Genomic DNA, 19,998 nt, shown 5'->3' on the forward strand with positions numbered 1-19,998 from the left:
ATAAGTATGTTGGATTTTTTCTTAAATATATACTTAAGAGATATTGACATCGTCTAACCAAGTTAATTTGGTTAATTCGAAGTTTAAAGCCACACACTATGAAAAAGAAGAAATTAAATAGCTTTAAGGATGAGTGATATCTCTCTTTAGTTTCTTGGTGTTTTGCATTTTTACCCTGCTTACCCGCCAAGTAACCATGAAACACCTAACTTCACTTTTCACTTTCAAATGAACTTTATTTGGTTCGTCTTTCACTTCATCCATCAATTATTTGCCTTTTTCGTCTTTAGATTTCCAACTTTAAGTTGGACCATGTAATATTACTACTTTTGATTGATATATATATCCTCATTAACAAGTTATGAGATGTATCAACAAATTGACGGCATTCCTAAACATAAATGAAATATTTATTTGACAAAAAGAATCAATCTTGGACAGACTGTGATTGGTGCAAACCAATGCATGATTTCAAAAATATCCCACATTGGAAAAGATTGGTCATAATCATTGTCCCAAAAATAATTGTTCCAATTACTTTACAAGGAAATTTGTCAAGTGGATCTGAAAATTATCCAGTTTGATTGGAACATTAGTTTAATTCTATATTATATTTAACATTATTTTTGAAAACTAGAAAATAAATAAAATATTAAATTTTATTCAAACATAATTTATACATCTCTAGAAAAATAATTCCAAGGATAAATCCTAACCATTGGATTGAGCGTTTGCACAATCGAGTCAAAACTTAATTAGATGGACATCCAAGGTAAATCGTGTGCATGTGATGTGTGGGCGATGCACGTGCCCTGGGTCTAATCCTTGGAAAAGACCATGGTTTATAGACTGGACAATGACTAAATATGGCACATTTGCTGTCTATAGGGATACCTGATTTTAAAAATTAAAAAAAAGTGTTCAAATTTTAAAATGTAGGTCATAAGAGTAATCCCACAAAGTGAACTGAGAAAATAGACAAACATGTAAAAATATGGTTTTGGTAATGGAACCAAACCTAAAATGTCGGTTACTTAAGGATGAAGGTTTTAAGGTTCTATACAAAGGTTAAGCTTATTAATGGTTTTCACTATCACAAAGTTAAATGATCTTTTACAAATTCCACCATAAAAATGTCTTGAGCTTTAAATTAAGGTAGAAATAGATAGAATCTTAAGATTGAAAATGAAAGTACAATTTTTAACCCAAGAAGTAAATGTTGAACGGTTTTGGGAAGAAAAATCAAGAGTTTTTACTACAAGTTGAAAACAAGGGCATTTAAGTTAGTTTTCATTAATCTATTAGAGTAGACCAAGGTCAAGGGTATGTCATCAATTTGAAAATACAGTGAGCTATCTAAAATAAAAAATCAAAACATGTAGGAATTGGTTGAATATGTCTAAATCACCTTATATTTTCATACGACATCGGTCAAAATGATAAATAGCGCTCGAAAAAATTAGAAGATCAACCATATTTTACAACATTTGGAGTCCATGTGGACAAATCGAAACAAGCTAATCTTAAAAAAAAAAAAGGTTCAAACAAAAAAAATCCAACTATTGAAAGAAATCATGTATCTTAAAGACATATATATCATGAATGACAGTTGGATTTTGCGAGTCAATGATTTGGATTTGGATTGCATGTTTTTAATTATATAAGGTTGTTTTCATGTGTCCAGGGACCCAACCCACTTTTAAAATGCTTTGCTTTGAAATAGTTATACATTGTTTCACTTCAATGTGATGGCTATTAAAGTGCTTTCCGAGAAATATCATTACTAAAGATGCACGAAATTTCTGAATAATGTCGTATCAGCTATTTGGTTCATTCAAACCAACGATAACACAACCTTCTCGACTATTTTAAAATGCTTTGCTTCTACATACTTTAATATGATTTCACTTAAAATGAATGATTATTCAAGTGCTTTTAAACAAGATTATTTATTGCATGCAGAGAATTATTTATATTTTTCGATTGGTAAGTTGGGATTTACTAAAACACAGGGGAAGGGGAAAAAAAGGTTAAAGAAGACATGCCAACAGTTTAAAAACACAATTAGGTACCCCAAATATTCACCAAAAAGTAGTGGGGAGAGGGCAAAAAGTTGAAGGGTTGAGGGTTGTGAGGGCAAAACGATGAAAGAGGGCACATTATAACACAAGTGTATCACAAAATCATCAAAGTTTAGTGGGCATTTACTTCATCCAAAAGAACATGAGTGGGGGGCAACAACCTCCGCTTACCGCTTCTTGGCTCTGCCCAACCAATTTTTTTTATTTGGAAATTAGTTTTGCTCATAGGATCTTGGATAGACCAATCACATGAGCTCACATGTATTGAGGGCATCCCCAATTTATAAAACAATCCTAGTTTAGGTTTTACGTTTCACACATTGAAGATCCCAATCTTTCTTAACTAAGCAAGCTGCAACTCAAAGGACCATCAATATTATTTAATTCAATTTCTTTTTTTCCCAAAATGATGTTGTGTATGTGAACACTTTTGTGACGCTTACTTAATAATTTGATCAAACACTTATTGGATATTTAACCAAACACCTTGTACACCCTACCTTCCAAGACCTTATTTGATAATAACAATAATTAACAATCCAACTAATAAATGCAAATGAAAAGAAGATAAGCAACCATAAAAGAAAGAGTAAGAACACAATACCCACAACGTATGATTTTATATGGTTCACTCGAAGGTTACATCTACGGAAGTATGAGTGTTAGAGCTTGATTTCACTATGAAAAAAATGGAACAAATCGATACAATAAGTCATCTCTATCACTTCGCTTTACCTTCTTCTAAAATTTAATCTTTCTAAACCTCTTAACCTCTTCTTTCTTGGGTTTCTTTCTTTATATACTCTTTGTAGATGTGTAATTTTTTATTTTCGAAAATCATTTCTATAAAGGTTTAGAGTCGCCACCATTCATTTTTGTAATGGGGTATGAATGGTCACCCGATGTACATTTTTAGAAAATATATTATTTTTGTCGTTTAATGACTTTTGTATGGATAAGGTACCGATCAACATAAAATTGATGTTATAGGTCCAATTAGAGAGGGGAAGGTATTAAGCACCCCTCTTTCTCCATTAAATGATGGTAACCTCAAAATAACTCGATTATTTTCAAATGAAAACTAAATAAAATAAAAGTGTCGCATGTTTAACGACTTGTATCCTAAATATGGATTTTCAATCGACTTAACTTATAGGGATCATCTCATTGAAGTAGGTGATCCTTATACGAATCTAACCTTGAGAATAATACAGATTTTTGAAAAATGTTGGCTAATAGTTGTGAGTCCATTCTCATATGTTGAGAATGACTCGAATACCGATTGCTTGAAAACGAGTTGCAGGATTTAAAACAGTTTTCTTTTTAAGGTGATTACAATCCCTATACTTTCAATTGAACAGAAGTTCAATCTACCGGAGATATGGGAGGAGAAACATCATATCTTAGGGGGTTTTCTATAAATAAAAAAATTTTAAAAAATATTCGAGAGGGAAGTAGAAGAGGGAAATGGAGAAGGGGAGAGAGGGGGTATACAGCTTCTTTTGACCCATTTTGAAGCCTTAACTTGATACTTATTTCTTTCATTTTTCTTCTTCTATGATTTCTCTTTCTTTGAGTCCTAAGTAAATTGTAAGAGTAGATGAAATGAGGGGAATAGGGCAGAGTTAAGAGAATTATTATTTTTTCACTTAGATTTGGTACCCATTTTGAAAAGGAAGAGGGGTATTTATAGGTGTTGATGATTGCTTTTCAGGGTATAATGGGGTAAGCAAGTAGAAGAGTAGAAAATGACATTAGATTTGAGGGTGGTGGATGTGAAATTTAAAGTTGAGATGATGGTATTTGTGGAATGGGGATAAATGGATATTTTTTTTATCCAAATGGATTGGATCCACCCCAACTCATTTGGATTGAGTGTTTGGTGAGGTGAAATGATAAAGTGTTTTGTTGAAAGAATAAGATTTAATGTTAGATGAGATGAAAATTAGTGGTGTTCGATTAAAATAATAAATTGTGTAAGGAATTAGGGATTTTAAATTTTTAAGAGGGTAAAGGAGATTGTGACTAGTGTAAAAAAGAGTATGAAAATGAAGTGTTTAGGTGAGTTGATTGGAAGGAAGAGGTGTGGGGATGACTTTTAAGGATGGGTTAAGGGTGAATGATGAAGGGAGACATGGATTGTGATGTGGATTGATGGTTGAGTTAGAGAAAAGTGATGAGTTAAATTTATAATATGGAGTGTGGGTTGGTGGTTGTGTTAGAAAAAGGTAATGGGTTAGATTTTGTAGAATGATTGTTTTAGGAGGTCAGTTGTGGTGTGAACAAGTGTCTATTTGATGATCAAAAGTTTATTGGTTGATATGGATAATGTTTTGTGGATTATGAATGTGGATTTGGATTAGTTTGAGCTTTGATGTGTTGAGCTTGGGTTTTGGAGAGGTTTTAGGTTATTTTTAGATTGGTTATGATTTATTTTTTTAGGGTGGGTGTGTTTTAGGATTTATGTGATATGAAATTAAATCTAGGTTATGTTGGATAAGGTGAAGAATGATTGAGGGTTTATGAGTCTTAAACAGGCATGGAGTATTTTCGATTCTGAGGGTGGAACGATGAAAGATAGGGAAGGTGAGGGTATAGAAGTCTTTATTGTGAGCCCTTTAAACCTTTAAGGGTATTAGGAGCCCTCAACTCGATAAAAATGTCATGTTTTGATGATTTAGGCTTTTTAAGCTCGTTGGCAAATTTCATTAGAAAATCAATTTTTTTTAAGGTTCTTTCGAGTGAGGGCATGTTCAAATTGAGGTGTCCTCACTCTTTTTTTTAGTAAAGTTTAGACTTAAAATTATATTTACAACAAAAGAAAACAAAACCCCTTTTCATAGCACCACATAAGTGGGTTACTTGCAAGAGTTACAAGCCTAACCCAAATTACTTTGGTCCGACCCAAAAATACACACATACTTGGATCGGACCTAATTGTTTTGGAACCATATTTCAACAAATGATAGATACAAATTGCATTTTTTTTAATCAGTGCCTTATTTATTTTAATTTCAAAAACGATAAATAATCATTTTAGAACTTAAAATATTTTCATTGATGTGGAATTTTTTTCATATTCTATAAACAATAAATACTTTTCCCATTTTAATTTCAGAAAGATAGTTTTTTTTTTTAAATATAGAATATATTTTAAATCTGAGAATGACAAAATTTATTTCGGAATTAAAATGTGACATTATACAAAATTTCAATTTTCAGCATATGTTTAGATAAATCACCCTATAATTTAATTTGGACATGAGAAAATGTAACGGATGGTCTTATATGCTTCAAACAATATATATGATTAGTGCCATGTAATCAGGTCAAACTTGTTTAATAAGAATTAAGAAGTTTAAAGCCACACGGCACATCACACTATCTAAAAGGAAGAAATTGCTTTAGGGGATGAAAAGACGCGTACGTGTCTTTAGTCTCTTGGGTTTTTTGCATTTTTCTCTGCTTACCCACTAAGTAAGTAACCATGAAACATACACACTCATAACTACTTTTCACATTAAATTGAACTTTATTATTCAATTCTTTTCCTTTTCAGTATTAATTTAGTTTTTCCATCTTTTTTTCTTACTTATAATTGGTGGGGTGATGTCATATGTTGCATTTGATTGAGATATATCCTCACTAAAAACATACGAAATGTCTTAAAAGCCACATAAATTAATTATCACAGTTAATTGTCATAGATCGGGATACACCAATTGCATGTATTTATGAGAATGTATGGTTCTGTATCTCGAGGCATAAAACCTATGGTTCTAAAATATCAAGAGAGTCGATTAGGTATGACACGTGGAAAAATCATATTACGTAATTGGGCAGCCCTAATTATGAATCCGTACGAGACAAAGACACATAACCAAACATCTTTTTTTTTCCTTTTTATCTGTCCTTTGTATCCATTTTTGTTTGTTTATTTGCCAAAGGAAACTTCTTAAATAATTGATTTTTTGTCTATGACCTAACCATATCCTCCCTGTGTAGGTGACATTTTAAGATGCCCATGTGCTCTCAATCAATGACATGCACACCTAATTAAATCTTGATCCTACCGTAGACTAACGTAAAATTACCCAAATGCTGTAATCTTCAACCTCTAATCAAAAATCTTTATTTTACTAAGAGATTAGAACTTAAAATCAGTCCATCAAAATAAATCTTAACAATTGAATTTCATGCTTTGTTGAGTTCATTTTCATTGGTACATGATTACCAACTCATTTTTTGAAAATGATTTGCTTTAATTTAAAGTACTTCTATATTGTTTCACTTAGTTGTTTTTTATTTTTTATTTTTTTTTTGTGACTTTTTATTTATGTACTTTCCAAGTTAGATTATTTACTCAAGATGCTTATAAATTTTAATATCTCAATTACAATAGATTGATTCATTTCAACCATCAACAAAACCAACCGGTGAAACAATATTAAACCCCCCTCCCCTACATCCATCACTCAATATAGATAAATCATAACCTTATATATATATATATATAATCCTAATAACTAAACAAAAAACCCAAATTAAACACACCAAGGAAGAGTTGGGAGAGTATTACATGATGGTGCATATAGTTGGATTTTCTTCAACAACAAAGAAATCACAACCACGCACATTACCCCTATTACCACCACAACCACAATAACATTGTGATCTTCCATAAGCATCATAACATGGTGGGGGCTTACCATATCCAGGATGATACCATGGTCCCCAACCATAGTGACCCTCATAACATGGCCTACAACAAAACCCATATGGTACTGGGTATCCTATTACAGGTACTGGCACAACAATCTTTTGTTCAGTTTGCTTCTTTCTTGTTGAGTCTAGCTCATCTTCCTTCTTTGAAGAATTTTTTTCATCAATCTTGTTGGTTTCTTGCTGAGATTGAGTCGTATTTTTCTTATCGGCTTCTTTCTTGATCTCAATATTTGTTATAACATCACCAGCTTTGCACTTCAACTTCTTTGAAAACTTGATGGGATCAAATGGACCGTAGATCGTCACCGTGTTATTCTTTTCATCGTATATCTGCCCTTTTATTTCTGTTTTTCTCAAAAAAATATATATAAAACTGTTAGATATTATTATTAGAGAAAAAAAATAGGAGTAAGAGAGAGAACTCACTACAGTGGAATCTACATAGAATTTTCCTGATTTTGTTATAGCATTTACAGCAATTAAGATCAACCTTCAACACCAATGTCGAAATCTGTAACAAAATTGATCAAAATTACATTATTTACAGAACCCAAATTATATTAAAGATATAAATGAGAAAGAAAATAAAAAATTAATTTCTAAAACAAAAACAAAAGTAGAAAAAGATGGGTTTGAAGAACAGAGAGAGGTTTTAAGACCTTTTCTGCCATTGTCGGAAGTGATCGAGGTATGAACACCAAGTACCCCCACAAAGAAAAATTATTAATAGAGAAACCGAAGAGAGAGATATATAACAAAGCTCTTCATAATAATTTGTAAGTGGGACTTAAATGAGCCAAACAGGTGAAGACACCTGTCCAATTTTTATGTCATCAAGAGTCACGATCATGACGTGTTCTGCTGATGGATAAGCATTAAATCAGCATGTGTTTCTCATGGATCTGTAAAAAGTAATATATACGTGTCACATTTACATAGCAAATGAAGGTAGGAGTAGGAATTTCCATACACATCAATTAATCAAGTCAAACTTGTTTAATAAGAATTATAAGAAGTTTAAAGACACACGCCACACGCCACATCCCACATCACACTATCAAAAAGGAAGAAATTGCTTTAGGGGATGATAACACGTGTACGTGTTTTTAGTCACTTGGGTTTTTTGCATTTTTCCCTGCTTACCCACTAAGTAACCATGAATCATACACACTCTTAACTACTTTTCACATTAAATTGAGCTTTATTACTTTCCTGATTTATTCAATTCTTTTTCTTTTCAGTATTAATTTAATTTTTCCATCTTTTTTCTTACTTCTAATTGATAAGGTGATGTCATCTGTTGCATCGAATTGAGATATATCCTCGCTAAAGTGTAATCTACATAGAATTATCACAGTTAATTGACATCATTTCTAAGCATAAATGAAATATTTATTTGTCACAAAATTAACATTAGGATGAATCATCAATTCAACTCGATTGAATTTTGCGATAACTTGATATGCAAATCCAAAAAGAGCCAATTAACAGAGTTGATATGAAAATTTATTAAGTTGACTTCAAAATTATCAAGCCAAACTGGAAATTATATAGAATTATGTATTATTATTATTATTATTAATATTATTGATAAGTCATCAAATTGCAGTTTTAAATAATTATATATTATTATTTACTTTATAATATAATAATCATCAAATGACAGTTTTAAATCATAGGTCGTACAATAGTCCCAGCTACCATTAGGATAAAATGAACTGAGAATAGGACCCACGTATACAAAAATATGGTTTGCGTGATGGTTCTGATTTCTGAACCTACCGTGTCGGTCACAATGGCAAATTTCTTTAAGGACCTGTACAAGAAGAGTGGTGATAATCAATCTCCCCACGTGGTGGGGTGTGCCAAAATCATAGATCGGGATACACAAATTGCATATATTTATGAGAATGTATGATTCTGTATCTCGAGGCATAAAACCTATGGTTCTAAAATATCAAGAGAGTCGATTAAGTATGACACGTGAGAAAATCATATTATGTAATTGAACAGCCCTAATTATGATCCGTACGAGACAAAGGCACAGACTCACACATCTTTTTTGTCCTTTGTATCTGTCCTTGTCACATTAGTTGCATTCATCACTGACTCTATCCTAAATGGTTCTTTACATCTTCCACTGTTAAAGAGGTTGACCCATTTTTGTTTGTTTATTTGTCAATGGTAACTTCTTAAATAATTGATTCTTAGCCCTTACATAAAGGTACATGCTATGACCCAACCATACCATTTTTAGGTGACTTTGTGAGATGCCCATGTGCTCTCAATCAGTGACATGCACACCTAATTTTTTGGTGACTTTTTATTTATGTACTTTCCAAGTTAGATTATTTACTCAAGAAGCTTATAAAGTATAATATCTCAATTACAATAGATTGGATTATTTCAACCATCAACAAAACCAACTTGTGAAACAATATAATCATAATAACTAAATAAAAAACCCAAATTAAACAGACCAAGGAAGAGTTGGAAGAGTATTACATGATGGTGCATGTAATTGGATTTTCTTCAACAACAAAGAAATCGCAGCCAGGCACATTACCCCTATTACCACCACAACCACAATAACATTGTGATCTTCCACAAGCATTGTAGACACGTGATTTCGTCGTTACGATGATCACATCTAGTAAGGTTAGGAGTCGCCATCATTCATGTTGTAAGTGGGTGTCAATGATCACCAGATGTACATTTTGAAAAATTATCATTTTGGGCTCGTAGTGACTTACGATGAATAAGGCTAAATCAACCCTTGAGATTCGGGTAAGCGGTTCGGTTGGAGAAAAGGGAAGGTGTTAGGCACACATTTCTTCTCGTCAAATTGCGGTAACCTCAAAGAAACTTGATCATTTTTTTATTTAAAAAGATGTGAAAAATAACGTACCATGTGGGTGCATTTGTACCCTAAATAGGAGTTCATTTTCGGCTTGATCATAGGGTCATTCCATTGATGGTTATAGACCTTTAGCCTTGGAGTCCATTCATCCTAAAAAATAAAATGAAGAGGAGAGGGGTGATAGAAGAGGGAGGAGGAGAGGGTAGAGAGAAAGGGGGAGTGCACTTTGAACCCACCTTGTATCTTCAATCTGCTCTTTCTTCTTTTTAAAGTCTTTTGAGTCCTTAGTGATGTAAAAATATGTGATTATTTTTGTAAATGATTAGTATGAGATTGGAGAAAAGATGAGGAGAGAAGATGGATAGTAAGAGAGAATTGGTGAGAGAATAGGTAATAGTGGTTAGTAGTAAGAGTTGGGGGGATAATTTTTATAGTGAAAAGTTGAGATTTTTTGGGAAGTGGATGAGGGTATTTATAGATGTTGAGGAGTTATTTTAGGGGTATAATGGGGTGAAGTGAAGAAAAATGATAGAATGGTTATGAGTTTGAAAGAGGAGTGGGTGTAATTTGGGAGAGATAGGAGGGTATTTAGAGAAGGGAGGTCAAATAGGTTGTTTACAACCCAAATGGGTTGGATCTTTCAACCCATTTGGGTTGAGTGTTAGATGGAAGAGAATTGATGAGAGTGATTGAGAAGATGAAATTGTGTGATGGGGTAATTAATTAGTGGTTGTGATTAAATGGTGTTTGGTTTAAGAGAATGGAGGATTTTAAGAAGGTGGTTGATGATATTTTGGGAAGATGAGGGAGATAATGTCATATGTCAAAGTGGGTGGAAATGAAGGGTTAAGATGAGTTGATGAGAAAGGATGAGTGTTTAATTTGAGAGGATTGGTGTATGTTTAGATTGTAGATGTAGGTTTTGTAGGAAATGATGGGGATAGATTAGGAGGAGGTATAGGTTAGGGGTGTGGGTAGATGTGTTTGATTTGAGAGAAAAAGTGATGGGTTGATGTATGGGTAGATGAGGTTTAAAAAAAATTAATGGGTAGGTAGTTGAGTGAGGGAGGTGAGATGGGGTGATGACATGTGTCACCTTTTGATGATAAAAACAGTAATTTGTTGATATGGGTAGTGGTTTGTGGGTTAGGATTATGGGTTGGATAATGAATTGGGTATGTATAGTGGTTTGTGGGCTTTTAGTGTATTGAGCTTGAGTTTTAGGAGGGTTGTGGGTTATTTTGGATTGGATGAGATTTGTTTTGGGTTGAATTTTTGGGGGTAGGTTCATTTTAGGGTTTAGGTGATATGAGATCGATTTTAGGTTGAGGGTAAGGTGAGAAATTGATTTTAGAGAGATGATGGTTTATGGATCATAAGTGGGCTTAGGTTTTTTTTTTTTTTTTTTTTCTGATTTGGAGATGGAGCGGTGGAGGGTATAGTAGGTGGTAAGCGTCCCAAGTCTCGTTTTTTAATTTTATTTATTTTTTTTGATATTTTTGAAATCATTGGTTTGATCGAGATGCCATGTGTTGGCAAATCAGACTTTTTAGGCCCGTTGGAGAATTTCATCGAGCATTCGGGTATTCTTAAATACAAAGGCGGAGCGGTGAGGATTGGACAAATAGAGGATAGGTCAGACCATTGAGAGGTCTCAGGGGCCTCGGTTCGATTAAGACATTACTTTTTAGCGATTTGGGCTTTTGAAGTCCGTTGGCCAATTTTGTCAAAAAATCGATGTTTTGAGTGAATCGGGGTAGATGGGAGCATGCTGAATCCTTTTGGTGGGCTCCCTAGACCCTTAGAGGGTCTTAAGGGCATTGATTCGATCAAAATGCCATATTTCGATTTATTTGGACTTTTGAGGTCCGTTGACAATTTTTATTGAAAAATCTGTATTTTTGGGCCCTTTCGAGTATGGGCCCGTTCAAATTGGGGTGTCTACAAGCATCATAACATGGTGGGGGCTTACCATAACAAGGATGATACCATGGTCCCCAACCATGTGACCCTCATAACATGGCCTACAACAAAACCCATATGGTATCGGGTATCCTGTTACAGGTATTGTTACAACAATCTTTTGCTCAATTTGCTTTTTTCTTGTTGAATCCGGCTCATCTTCCTTCTTTGAAGAATTTTTTTTATCAATCTTGTCGACTTCTTTATGAGATTGAGTCTTTTTTTCCTTCTCGACTTCTTTCTTGATCTCAATATTTGTTATAACATCACCAACTTTGCACTTCAACTTCTTTGAAAACTTGATGGGATCGAATGGACCATAGATTGTCACTGTGTTATTCTTTTCATCGTATATCTGCCATTTTATTTATGTTTTTCTCAAAAAATATATATAAAACAAATATATATAGAAAAATTCTTCAAAGAAGGAATATGAGCCAGACTTAAGAAAGAAGCAAATTGAACAAAAGATTGTTGTAACAGTACCTGTAACAGGATACCCGGTACCATATGGGTTTTGTTGTAAGCCATGTTATGAGGGTCACTATGGTTGGGAACCATGGTATCATCCTGAGGGTCAATATGGTTGGGAACCATGGTATCATCCTGATTATTGTAAGCCCCCACCATGTTATGATGCTTACGGAAGATCACAATGTTATTGTGGTTGTGGTTGTAATAGAGGTAATGTGAGTGGATGTGATTTCTTTGTTGTTGAAGAAAATCCAACCACATGCACCCTCATGTAATACCCAACCAAATCATTTTTAAAAATGAGTTGATAATCATGTAATGGTGAAAATGAACTCAACAAAGCATGAAATTCAATTTTTAAGATTTATTTTGATTATTTTTGGGATATGTGTTCTCTTTTAATGGATTGAATTTAAGTTCTAATCTCTTATCAAAATAAAGATTTTTTTGTTAGAGGTTGAAAATGAAAACATTTAGGTCATTTTAAGTTAGTCTATGGTAGGACCAAGATTTAATTAGGTGTGTATGTCATTGATTGAGAACATATGGGCATCTCAAAAAGTCACCTAAACATGGAGGATATGGCTAGGTCATCACATCTACCTTAATTAATATATGATATATAATTCATGTAAGGATCAAGAATCAAATTTTTAGCAAGTTACCATTGACAATTAAACAAACAAAAGTCTACCTCTTTAATAGTGGAAGGATGTAAAGAACTATTTAGGACAGAGTCGTCATAAATGCACGCGGTCTTGATACAGAATTAGGTATGCAGCTGATGTGGCAAGGACAGATACAAAGGAAAAAAAAATGTGTGGTTCTGCCTTTGCCTCGTACGGAATCATGATTAGGGCTGCTCAGTTACATAATATGATTTTTCCACGTGACATATTTAATCGACTCTCTCGATATGAAGTGAAAATTTCCTAAGTGACTCATCAATTTATTTTTAACTAATAGTGCAATGAAATCATTGAAGGCTATGAGAAACAGTACAGTCAAATAGAGATTCCTTTGCACCCATTCTCCTCTTAAACAGTTCATCAAACACCTTTGATGCCTAACTAAATCAACAAATATTCAAACACCTTTAAATCTCTAGTGAGTGGTGATTGGAGCTAAAATTGAAAATGAGAAATAAAAATTTCTGTAAATTATTATTGCAAAAGAAAAATCTATTTACCTTTAAGTAACTTAGTTCCCAAATCGTAATAGTGAAAACACACACACATAGATAGATAGATATATACATAGAGAGAGAGATGATGTGTCAATTTTGGAAACTAGGGTCAGAGAAGCTACGCCTCCTTGATGACGAAGAAGGATCAGTACGATTTTGGAAAAGGTACTTAGATCCCTCACGAAATTATCCAAATCTCTGATTTTGATAACTAGATCTCCGATCCAGGCTTTATAGACTCGAGTTTCTCCAAATCTCCGATCTTAATAAGAAACTTCGAATTTTTTAGAAGAAAAATTCAAACTTTCATGGTGAAGATGAGAGAGAGAGAGAGAGAGAGAGAGAGAGAGAGAGAGAGAGAACCTAGTTTCACCTTTGTTCTTCTCTTTGAACGAGGGATGAGAAGAAAGACACAGACATAAAAACAAACATTTTTAATCCTCACAGCCCATATTGTTTATGGGAGATTTTAAATTAGTGTGACAATAGTAGCTATCTAAATAAATAAATTAAAAAAAAAAAAGACGTGAGATTAAAGTTTTAAAAGATTATTTTTTATTATAATTTTTGACCTTAGAGGTCAGGAAGTCCGTCTCTCAAAATTGAGATATTCTTAATAAAAGAGTCAAAAAGATTGTCTTTTATTATCCGTACTTTTACCTTTTCACCTTACAGGTCAGGAAGTCCGTCTTTAAAAAATTGAGATATTCTTATTTCTTAATAAAAGAGTAATGTTTTCACTCGTTCAATACTCGAACGAACACAGAATCATAAATCTGTTTTCTTACGATACACAATTGTAAATGTATTAGATAAATATTATATAAAATTAAGCAAGAATATTTTAGGCTCTTATTAAATATTCAGAATAATTCTCAAGTTTTCAGCCTAGTAAAATAATTAACATATTATTATTCACAAATTATTCAAACAAAATTACATTTTAATTTTATTTATTTATTTATTTATTTGGCTTCTAAGTTTGCCAAATTCGTTGAAGGCCTAGTCTCCTACTAATATATAGTAATTACAGTCATTTAATTTTTAAAGGTTGTTAATAAGAAAATTTAGGGAAAAAATGAATTTTAGATGTACGTAAGATTTTTTTTCCTGTAACTCTTTATAGCACTTTAAAAAAATGTCGAGAGAGTAGCATGTTACAAAAAATAATACCAAGGCCATCTACACTTGTGCCTTAGATCGGATTTCACAAAAAAAAAAAAAAAAACCTCTTTTAAGCCAGGTCAAGGGCATTGAAAATCAACAAACATTGAACTCTCAATTTTAAACGATTGGATTTATTTTACTTGTAGAAGTAATGCCATCTCAATCGTTGCAAACTGCTATAGTAAAAAAACAAAAAAACCACTACAAAGGATCTGCCCTCGAAAAAGATGGATGTGCACATGATATATAAAAAATGCATCACATAACTATCAACTAGGCTCCTTATCCCCCTTCATGTGTTATGACTGAAGTGAAAATCACTCAAGATGTAAAATGCCTACAAGATAAGGAAAGCACTAAATTCATGGGGAATTGGACTTGGTAGAGAAAAAGTTGCTTACAAGCTAGTCATTCTATTAAGTGCTAGGGCACTATACATTGACACATAATAACAGAAAAAATTAAGTTATGAGAAGGACATTTTTTTTTTTTTTTTTTTTTCATTTCATGCCTAGCCCAGTATGAACTCCTAAAGGATTTTGGTAAGGGGTTTCTTTCTCCGTTTCGTACAACACACCAATAAATAAGGGTCATGACATGATGGGATTTTGACTCTCAACCTCAATTATACATTATAGTTATGTATCAGGATAATGTTGCAGTAACATTAAAATGTACACCGATTCTACATTCTGATGTGGTGGTGTGAGTGAAAAGAATCTATCGTTATATGTGCACCACCACATCACAATGTCAAAATCGATATACATTTCAATGTTACTCCTACACGACTCTATGTAATATCATGTATGTCTTTACTGTCACAAAGAGAGAAGGCGGAGTAAACTAGTAAGTGTTTATTGACCCTAAAATTTGGAAGACTAAAAATACCCCCACTTTTAAATATATTATGAGAGATTTATGTGGGGTGGATATAACTATTGCATTTTTATTACAAAAACTCTCTTGAGGCTCTTTCAACTCCAAGGGAACCTTATGAAATTTGTTAACCACCAAACCTTACTTTATCAAGTTTGTTACCCATCAAACCTTGAAGTGGGATCCATATCATAAAATTCAAACCGATGCGTTAATTTGTTACTCAACATACCTTGGAAAGGATCCTATCAACATCAATTTGTGGCGTCTAAAATCTTGATCTGATGCCACAGAGTTACAAAGGACAAAATTCTAAGAACTTTTGAAAAAAAAAATCGAAAAACAAAATTTTTCACAGTTGAATTTTAATTTTAAATTTTGGAGTTCGTCAATGACACTGTGGATCAAGCTCAAAAAAAAATTTCTTCTTAATATGATTTTTTTCATGAAATCGAGAAGTCTGTGCATTAGATTGCTAATTTGATAATCCATGTGTACCCAATGACCCTTAGCAAGATTTGAAATCTTACAAAGCTATTTGTGCTAGCCTCATTCTTAAAGTAAAGGTTTGTTCCCTAACGAACCTGATAAAGTAAGCTAAGTTTTGTAATAAAATTGCAACAGGTAGGTCTGCCCGATAAATCTCTCGTTAATATTACCCCTTAATTTCCAATGCTCTTTTTTGGATTCCCTCTCTATGCAACACTAATCTAAAGGCCATAAACTCTTCTTCCGTACAATAATGATTTTGTTGGATTTTATGATTTGATATAAATCGAACATGTCAGGATTTTCCTCAATTAGACCCCAATCCATCCAACCTGAGCAAGTTCACTTTAAAGGACAATCGATCTTTTTTCATTTTTGTTTTTGTTTTTGTTCAAACAAATAAGTATGTTAGATGTTTTTTTTTAAATATATACTTAAGAGATATTGACATCGTCTAACTAAGTTAATTTGGTTAATTCGAAGTTTAAAGCCACACACTATGAAAAGGAAGAAATTAAATAGCTTTAAGGGTGAGTGATATATCTCTTTAGTTTCTTGGTGTTTTGCATTTTTTCCATGCTTACCCACCAAGTAAACATGAAACACCTAACTTCACTTTTCACTTTCAATTTCAAATGAACTTTATTTGTTTCGTCTTTCATTTCATCCATCAATTATTTGCCTTTTTCGTCTTTAGTTTTCCAACTTTTAGTTGGACCATGTCATATTCTTACTTTTGATTGATATATATATCCTCATTAACAAGTTATGAGATGTATTAACAAATTGACAGCATTCCTAAACATAAATGATATATTTATTTGACAAAAAGATTTAATCTTGGACTGACTGTGATCGGTGCAAACCAATGCATGATCTCAAAAATATCCCACATTGGAAAATATTGGTCATAATCATTGTCCCAAAAATAATTGTTCCAATTAGTTTACAAGGAAATTTGTCAAGTGGATCTGAAAATTCTCCAGTTTGATTGGAACATTAGTTTAATTCTATATTATATTTAACATTATTTTTGAAAACTAGAAAATAAATAAAATATTAAATTTTATTCAAACATAATTTATCCATCTCCAGAAAAACAATCCTAAGGATAAGTCCTAACCATTGGATAGAGTATTTGTACAATCGAGTCCAGACTTAATTAGATGGACATCTAAGTTAAATCAAGTGCGTGTGATGTGTGGGCGATGCATGTGCCCCGGGTCTAGTCCTTGGAAAAGACCATGATTTATTGACTAGGCAAAGCCTAAATGCAGGCCCGGTTTACTGTCTATAGGGATACTTGGTTGAAAAAAAAAAAGTGTTCAAATTTCAACACGTAGGTCACAAGAATATTCTCACAAAGTGAACTGTGAAAATAGCCAAACATGTAAAAATATGGTTTGGGTAATGGAACCAAACCTAAAATGTCGGTTACTTAAGGACGAAGGTTTTAAGGTCCTATACAAAGATTAAGCTTTTTAATGGTTGCTTTCACTATCATAAAGTTAAATGATCTTTACAAATTCCACCATAAAAATGTAGACCCACTTTTGTTTGTTTGTTGAAGTATTAATAACAAATGGATCTATAAACAAATTAACGAATGTGGTCGTCAAGGTTATAACGATTATTTATTTAGTTAGTGTACGTTTATTCATATATTTTCTGATGAATTAGCCTTACTTTCTCAATATTTGAGATAGTTCTATGTTTTCAAACTTATGACATACTCCCATGAACTTGGTCTTTACTTATAAACCAATTCAAAATGCCCTAAATGATTCATATTCAACCTCTAACCAGAAAACCTTGAATTTTCTTTTAAGAATCTGTCATCCTCATTTCACGTCCATTGAAGAAATTTCTTAATTTGTCTACTAAAAAATTTCTTCATCTTCTATTTTTCTTTTTAAATCCTTGTCTTTCTTGAGCTTTAAATTAAGGTCAAAATAGATAGAATCTTAAGATTGAAAATGAAAATACAATTTTTAACCTAAGAAGTTAAAGTTGAACGGTTTTGGGAAGAAAAATCATGAGTTTTTACTACAAGTTGAAAACAGTGGCATTTAAGTTAGTTTTCATTAATCTATTAGAGTAGACCAAGGTCAAGGGCATGCCATCAATTTGAAAATACAGTGAGCTATCTAAAATTAAAAATCAAAACATGTAGGAATTTGATGAATATGTCTAAATCACCTTATATTTTCTTACGACATCGGTCAAAATGATAAATAGCGCGTGATATTAGAAGATCAATCATATTTTATAATGTTTGGAGTCCATGTGGACAAAATCGAAACAAACTAATCTAAAAAAAATAAAAAAAGTTGAAACAAAAAAAATCCAACTATTGAAATAAAACATATATCCTAAAGACATATATATCACGTGTGACTGTTGGATTTTGCGAGTCAATTATTTGGATTTGGATTGCATGTTTTTAATTATATAAGGTTGTTTTCATGTGTCCAGGGATACAGCCCACTTTTAAAATGCTTTGCTCAGAAATAGTTTTACATTGTTTCACTTCAATATGATGGTTATTTAAGTGCTTTCCAAGAAATATCATTACTAAAGATGCAGGAAAATTTCTGAATAATGCCTTATCAGCTATTTGGTTCATTTGAACCAACAATAACACAACCTTCTGGACTATTTTAAAATGCTTTGTTTCTAAATAAATTAATAGTATTTTCCTTAAAATGAATGATTATTCAAGTTCTTTTAAGCAAGATTATTTATTGCATGCAGAGATTTTTTTTTTTCAATCTGTGAGGTGGGATTGAAGTGACCCCCTCACCCCTCCCCCACGACAGATAAATAAATCTGTCACTATTGGCTCCACAATTTTTTTTTTTCACTCTTAATTATTCCCCAAAAAAATTTACTCTTGGCCGCTCCCACATGAGCAAAATCCTCACTCCACCCCTGGCCCCCCCTCCCCCTCACTCTTTATTAATTATGCTTTCAAATATAATTACAATTTAAATCATCAAGCATAATACTCCCCGATTCTTGAGGAATAAAGGAATGATCCTCAATTACATAAAAATCTTTAAGATAGATACCCATGCAGAGAATCTTAATTTCTCATTAAAACCTTCTTAGCTACAATATTTTGCTTCATTTAAACTATCAATGACATCAACAGTACCACTCATATAACATGTATATAATCCATAATAAAAAGAAAAAAGAAAAAAGAAAAAAAAGAAGAGAGGAAGAATTGGGAGAGTATTACATGATTATGCATGTAGTTGGACTTTCTTCAATAAAAAAGACATCACAGCCACTCACATTACCCTTATTTCCACCACAACCACAATAGCATTGTGATCTTCCATGAGCATCATAACATGGTGGGGGCCTACCATAGCCGGGATGATACCACGGTCCCCAACCATGGTAACCCTCATAACATGGCCTACAACAAAACCCAAATGGTACTGGGTATCCTGTTGCAGGAACTGGTACAACTATTTTTGGTACAGGTTCAGAAACTTTGGTGGCCAGTTCGGGTACTTTTGGCTTCGGTTCAGTTTCTTTTGGAGCCGGTTCCGGTGCTTTTGGCTTTGGTTCAGGTGTGGGTGCTGATGGCTTTGGGGGATTAGTTGGATTTGATGTTGGCTTCTTGGGTTCTTTGATCTCAATACTTTTTATAACATCGCCAGCTTTGCATTTTAACTTCTTTGAGAACTTGATGGGGTCGAAGGGACCGTGGATCGTCACCGTGTTATTCTTCTCATCAAATATCTTGCCTTTTATTTCTGTTTTTTTCTCAAATATTTGAAGAAAAAAATATAAAATTATTAAGTTTTTGTATCAGAAAATTTACAAGTTCTATGTGAGAGAAGAGATCTAGATAGAAAGACCTCACCATAGTGGAATTTACATAGAATTTTCCTGATCTTCTTGTAGCATTTACAGCAATTAAGATCAACCTTCAACACCAATGTTGTCGACATCTGTAACAAAATTGATCAAACTTGCATTATTTAGAGAAACCCAAGTTATATTAAATAAATATCTCAACACAAAGAAAGAAAAAATAAAACAGAAAAAGATGGGTTTGTCAGACTTTTTCTGTCACTGTTGGAAGTGATGAAGGAATGAACACCAAACTCTTGGATTGAAGAAGTATTAATAGAGGTGCGCTAAAGAGAGAGAGAGAG

General features: G+C 32.8%; 2 protein-coding genes across 2 annotated transcripts; both read right to left on the minus strand.

The window, feature by feature from the left end:
- Positions 1-6,562: 6,562 nt before the first annotated feature.
- Positions 6,563-7,614, minus strand: LOC147411738 (uncharacterized). The gene is made up of 3 exons (XM_086455451.1): positions 7,466-7,614; positions 7,233-7,317; positions 6,563-7,150 (listed from the first exon to the last, which is right to left on the minus strand). Exons 1-3 carry the CDS (start codon positions 7,475-7,477, stop codon positions 6,657-6,659), a joined length of 591 nt encoding a protein of 196 aa, XP_086311577.1. The 5' UTR covers positions 7,478-7,614; the 3' UTR covers positions 6,563-6,656.
- Positions 7,615-19,063: 11,449 nt separating this feature from the next.
- LOC147411739 (uncharacterized) lies at positions 19,064-19,791 on the minus strand. Its single transcript, XM_086432407.1, has 2 exons — positions 19,704-19,791; positions 19,064-19,593 (listed from the first exon to the last, which is right to left on the minus strand). The coding sequence occupies exons 1-2, from the start codon at positions 19,789-19,791 to the stop codon at positions 19,064-19,066; spliced, it is 618 nt and encodes a 205-aa protein (XP_086288533.1).
- Positions 19,792-19,998: the final 207 nt, after the last annotated feature.

Source organism: Akebia trifoliata, chromosome 1 (assembly GCF_017979445.1).
Source record: "Akebia trifoliata isolate Shusen 1 chromosome 1, ASM1797944v1, whole genome shotgun sequence".
NCBI classification, from domain to species: domain Eukaryota; kingdom Viridiplantae; phylum Streptophyta; class Magnoliopsida; order Ranunculales; family Lardizabalaceae; genus Akebia; species Akebia trifoliata.

Coding starts and splice junctions, on each gene's coding strand:
- LOC147411739 (XM_086432407.1), bottom strand. CDS start 19,791: ATGTCGACAACATTGGTGTTGAAGGTTGATCTTAATTGCTGTAAATGC. Junction 19,594..19,703: donor TCTATGTAAATTCCACTATG/GTGAGGTCTTTC, acceptor AGAAAAAAACAG/AAATAAAAGGCAAGATATTT.
- LOC147411738 (XM_086455451.1), bottom strand. Junction 7,151..7,232: donor TCTATGTAGATTCCACTGTA/GTGAGTTCTCTC, acceptor TGAGAAAAACAG/AAATAAAAGGGCAGATATAC.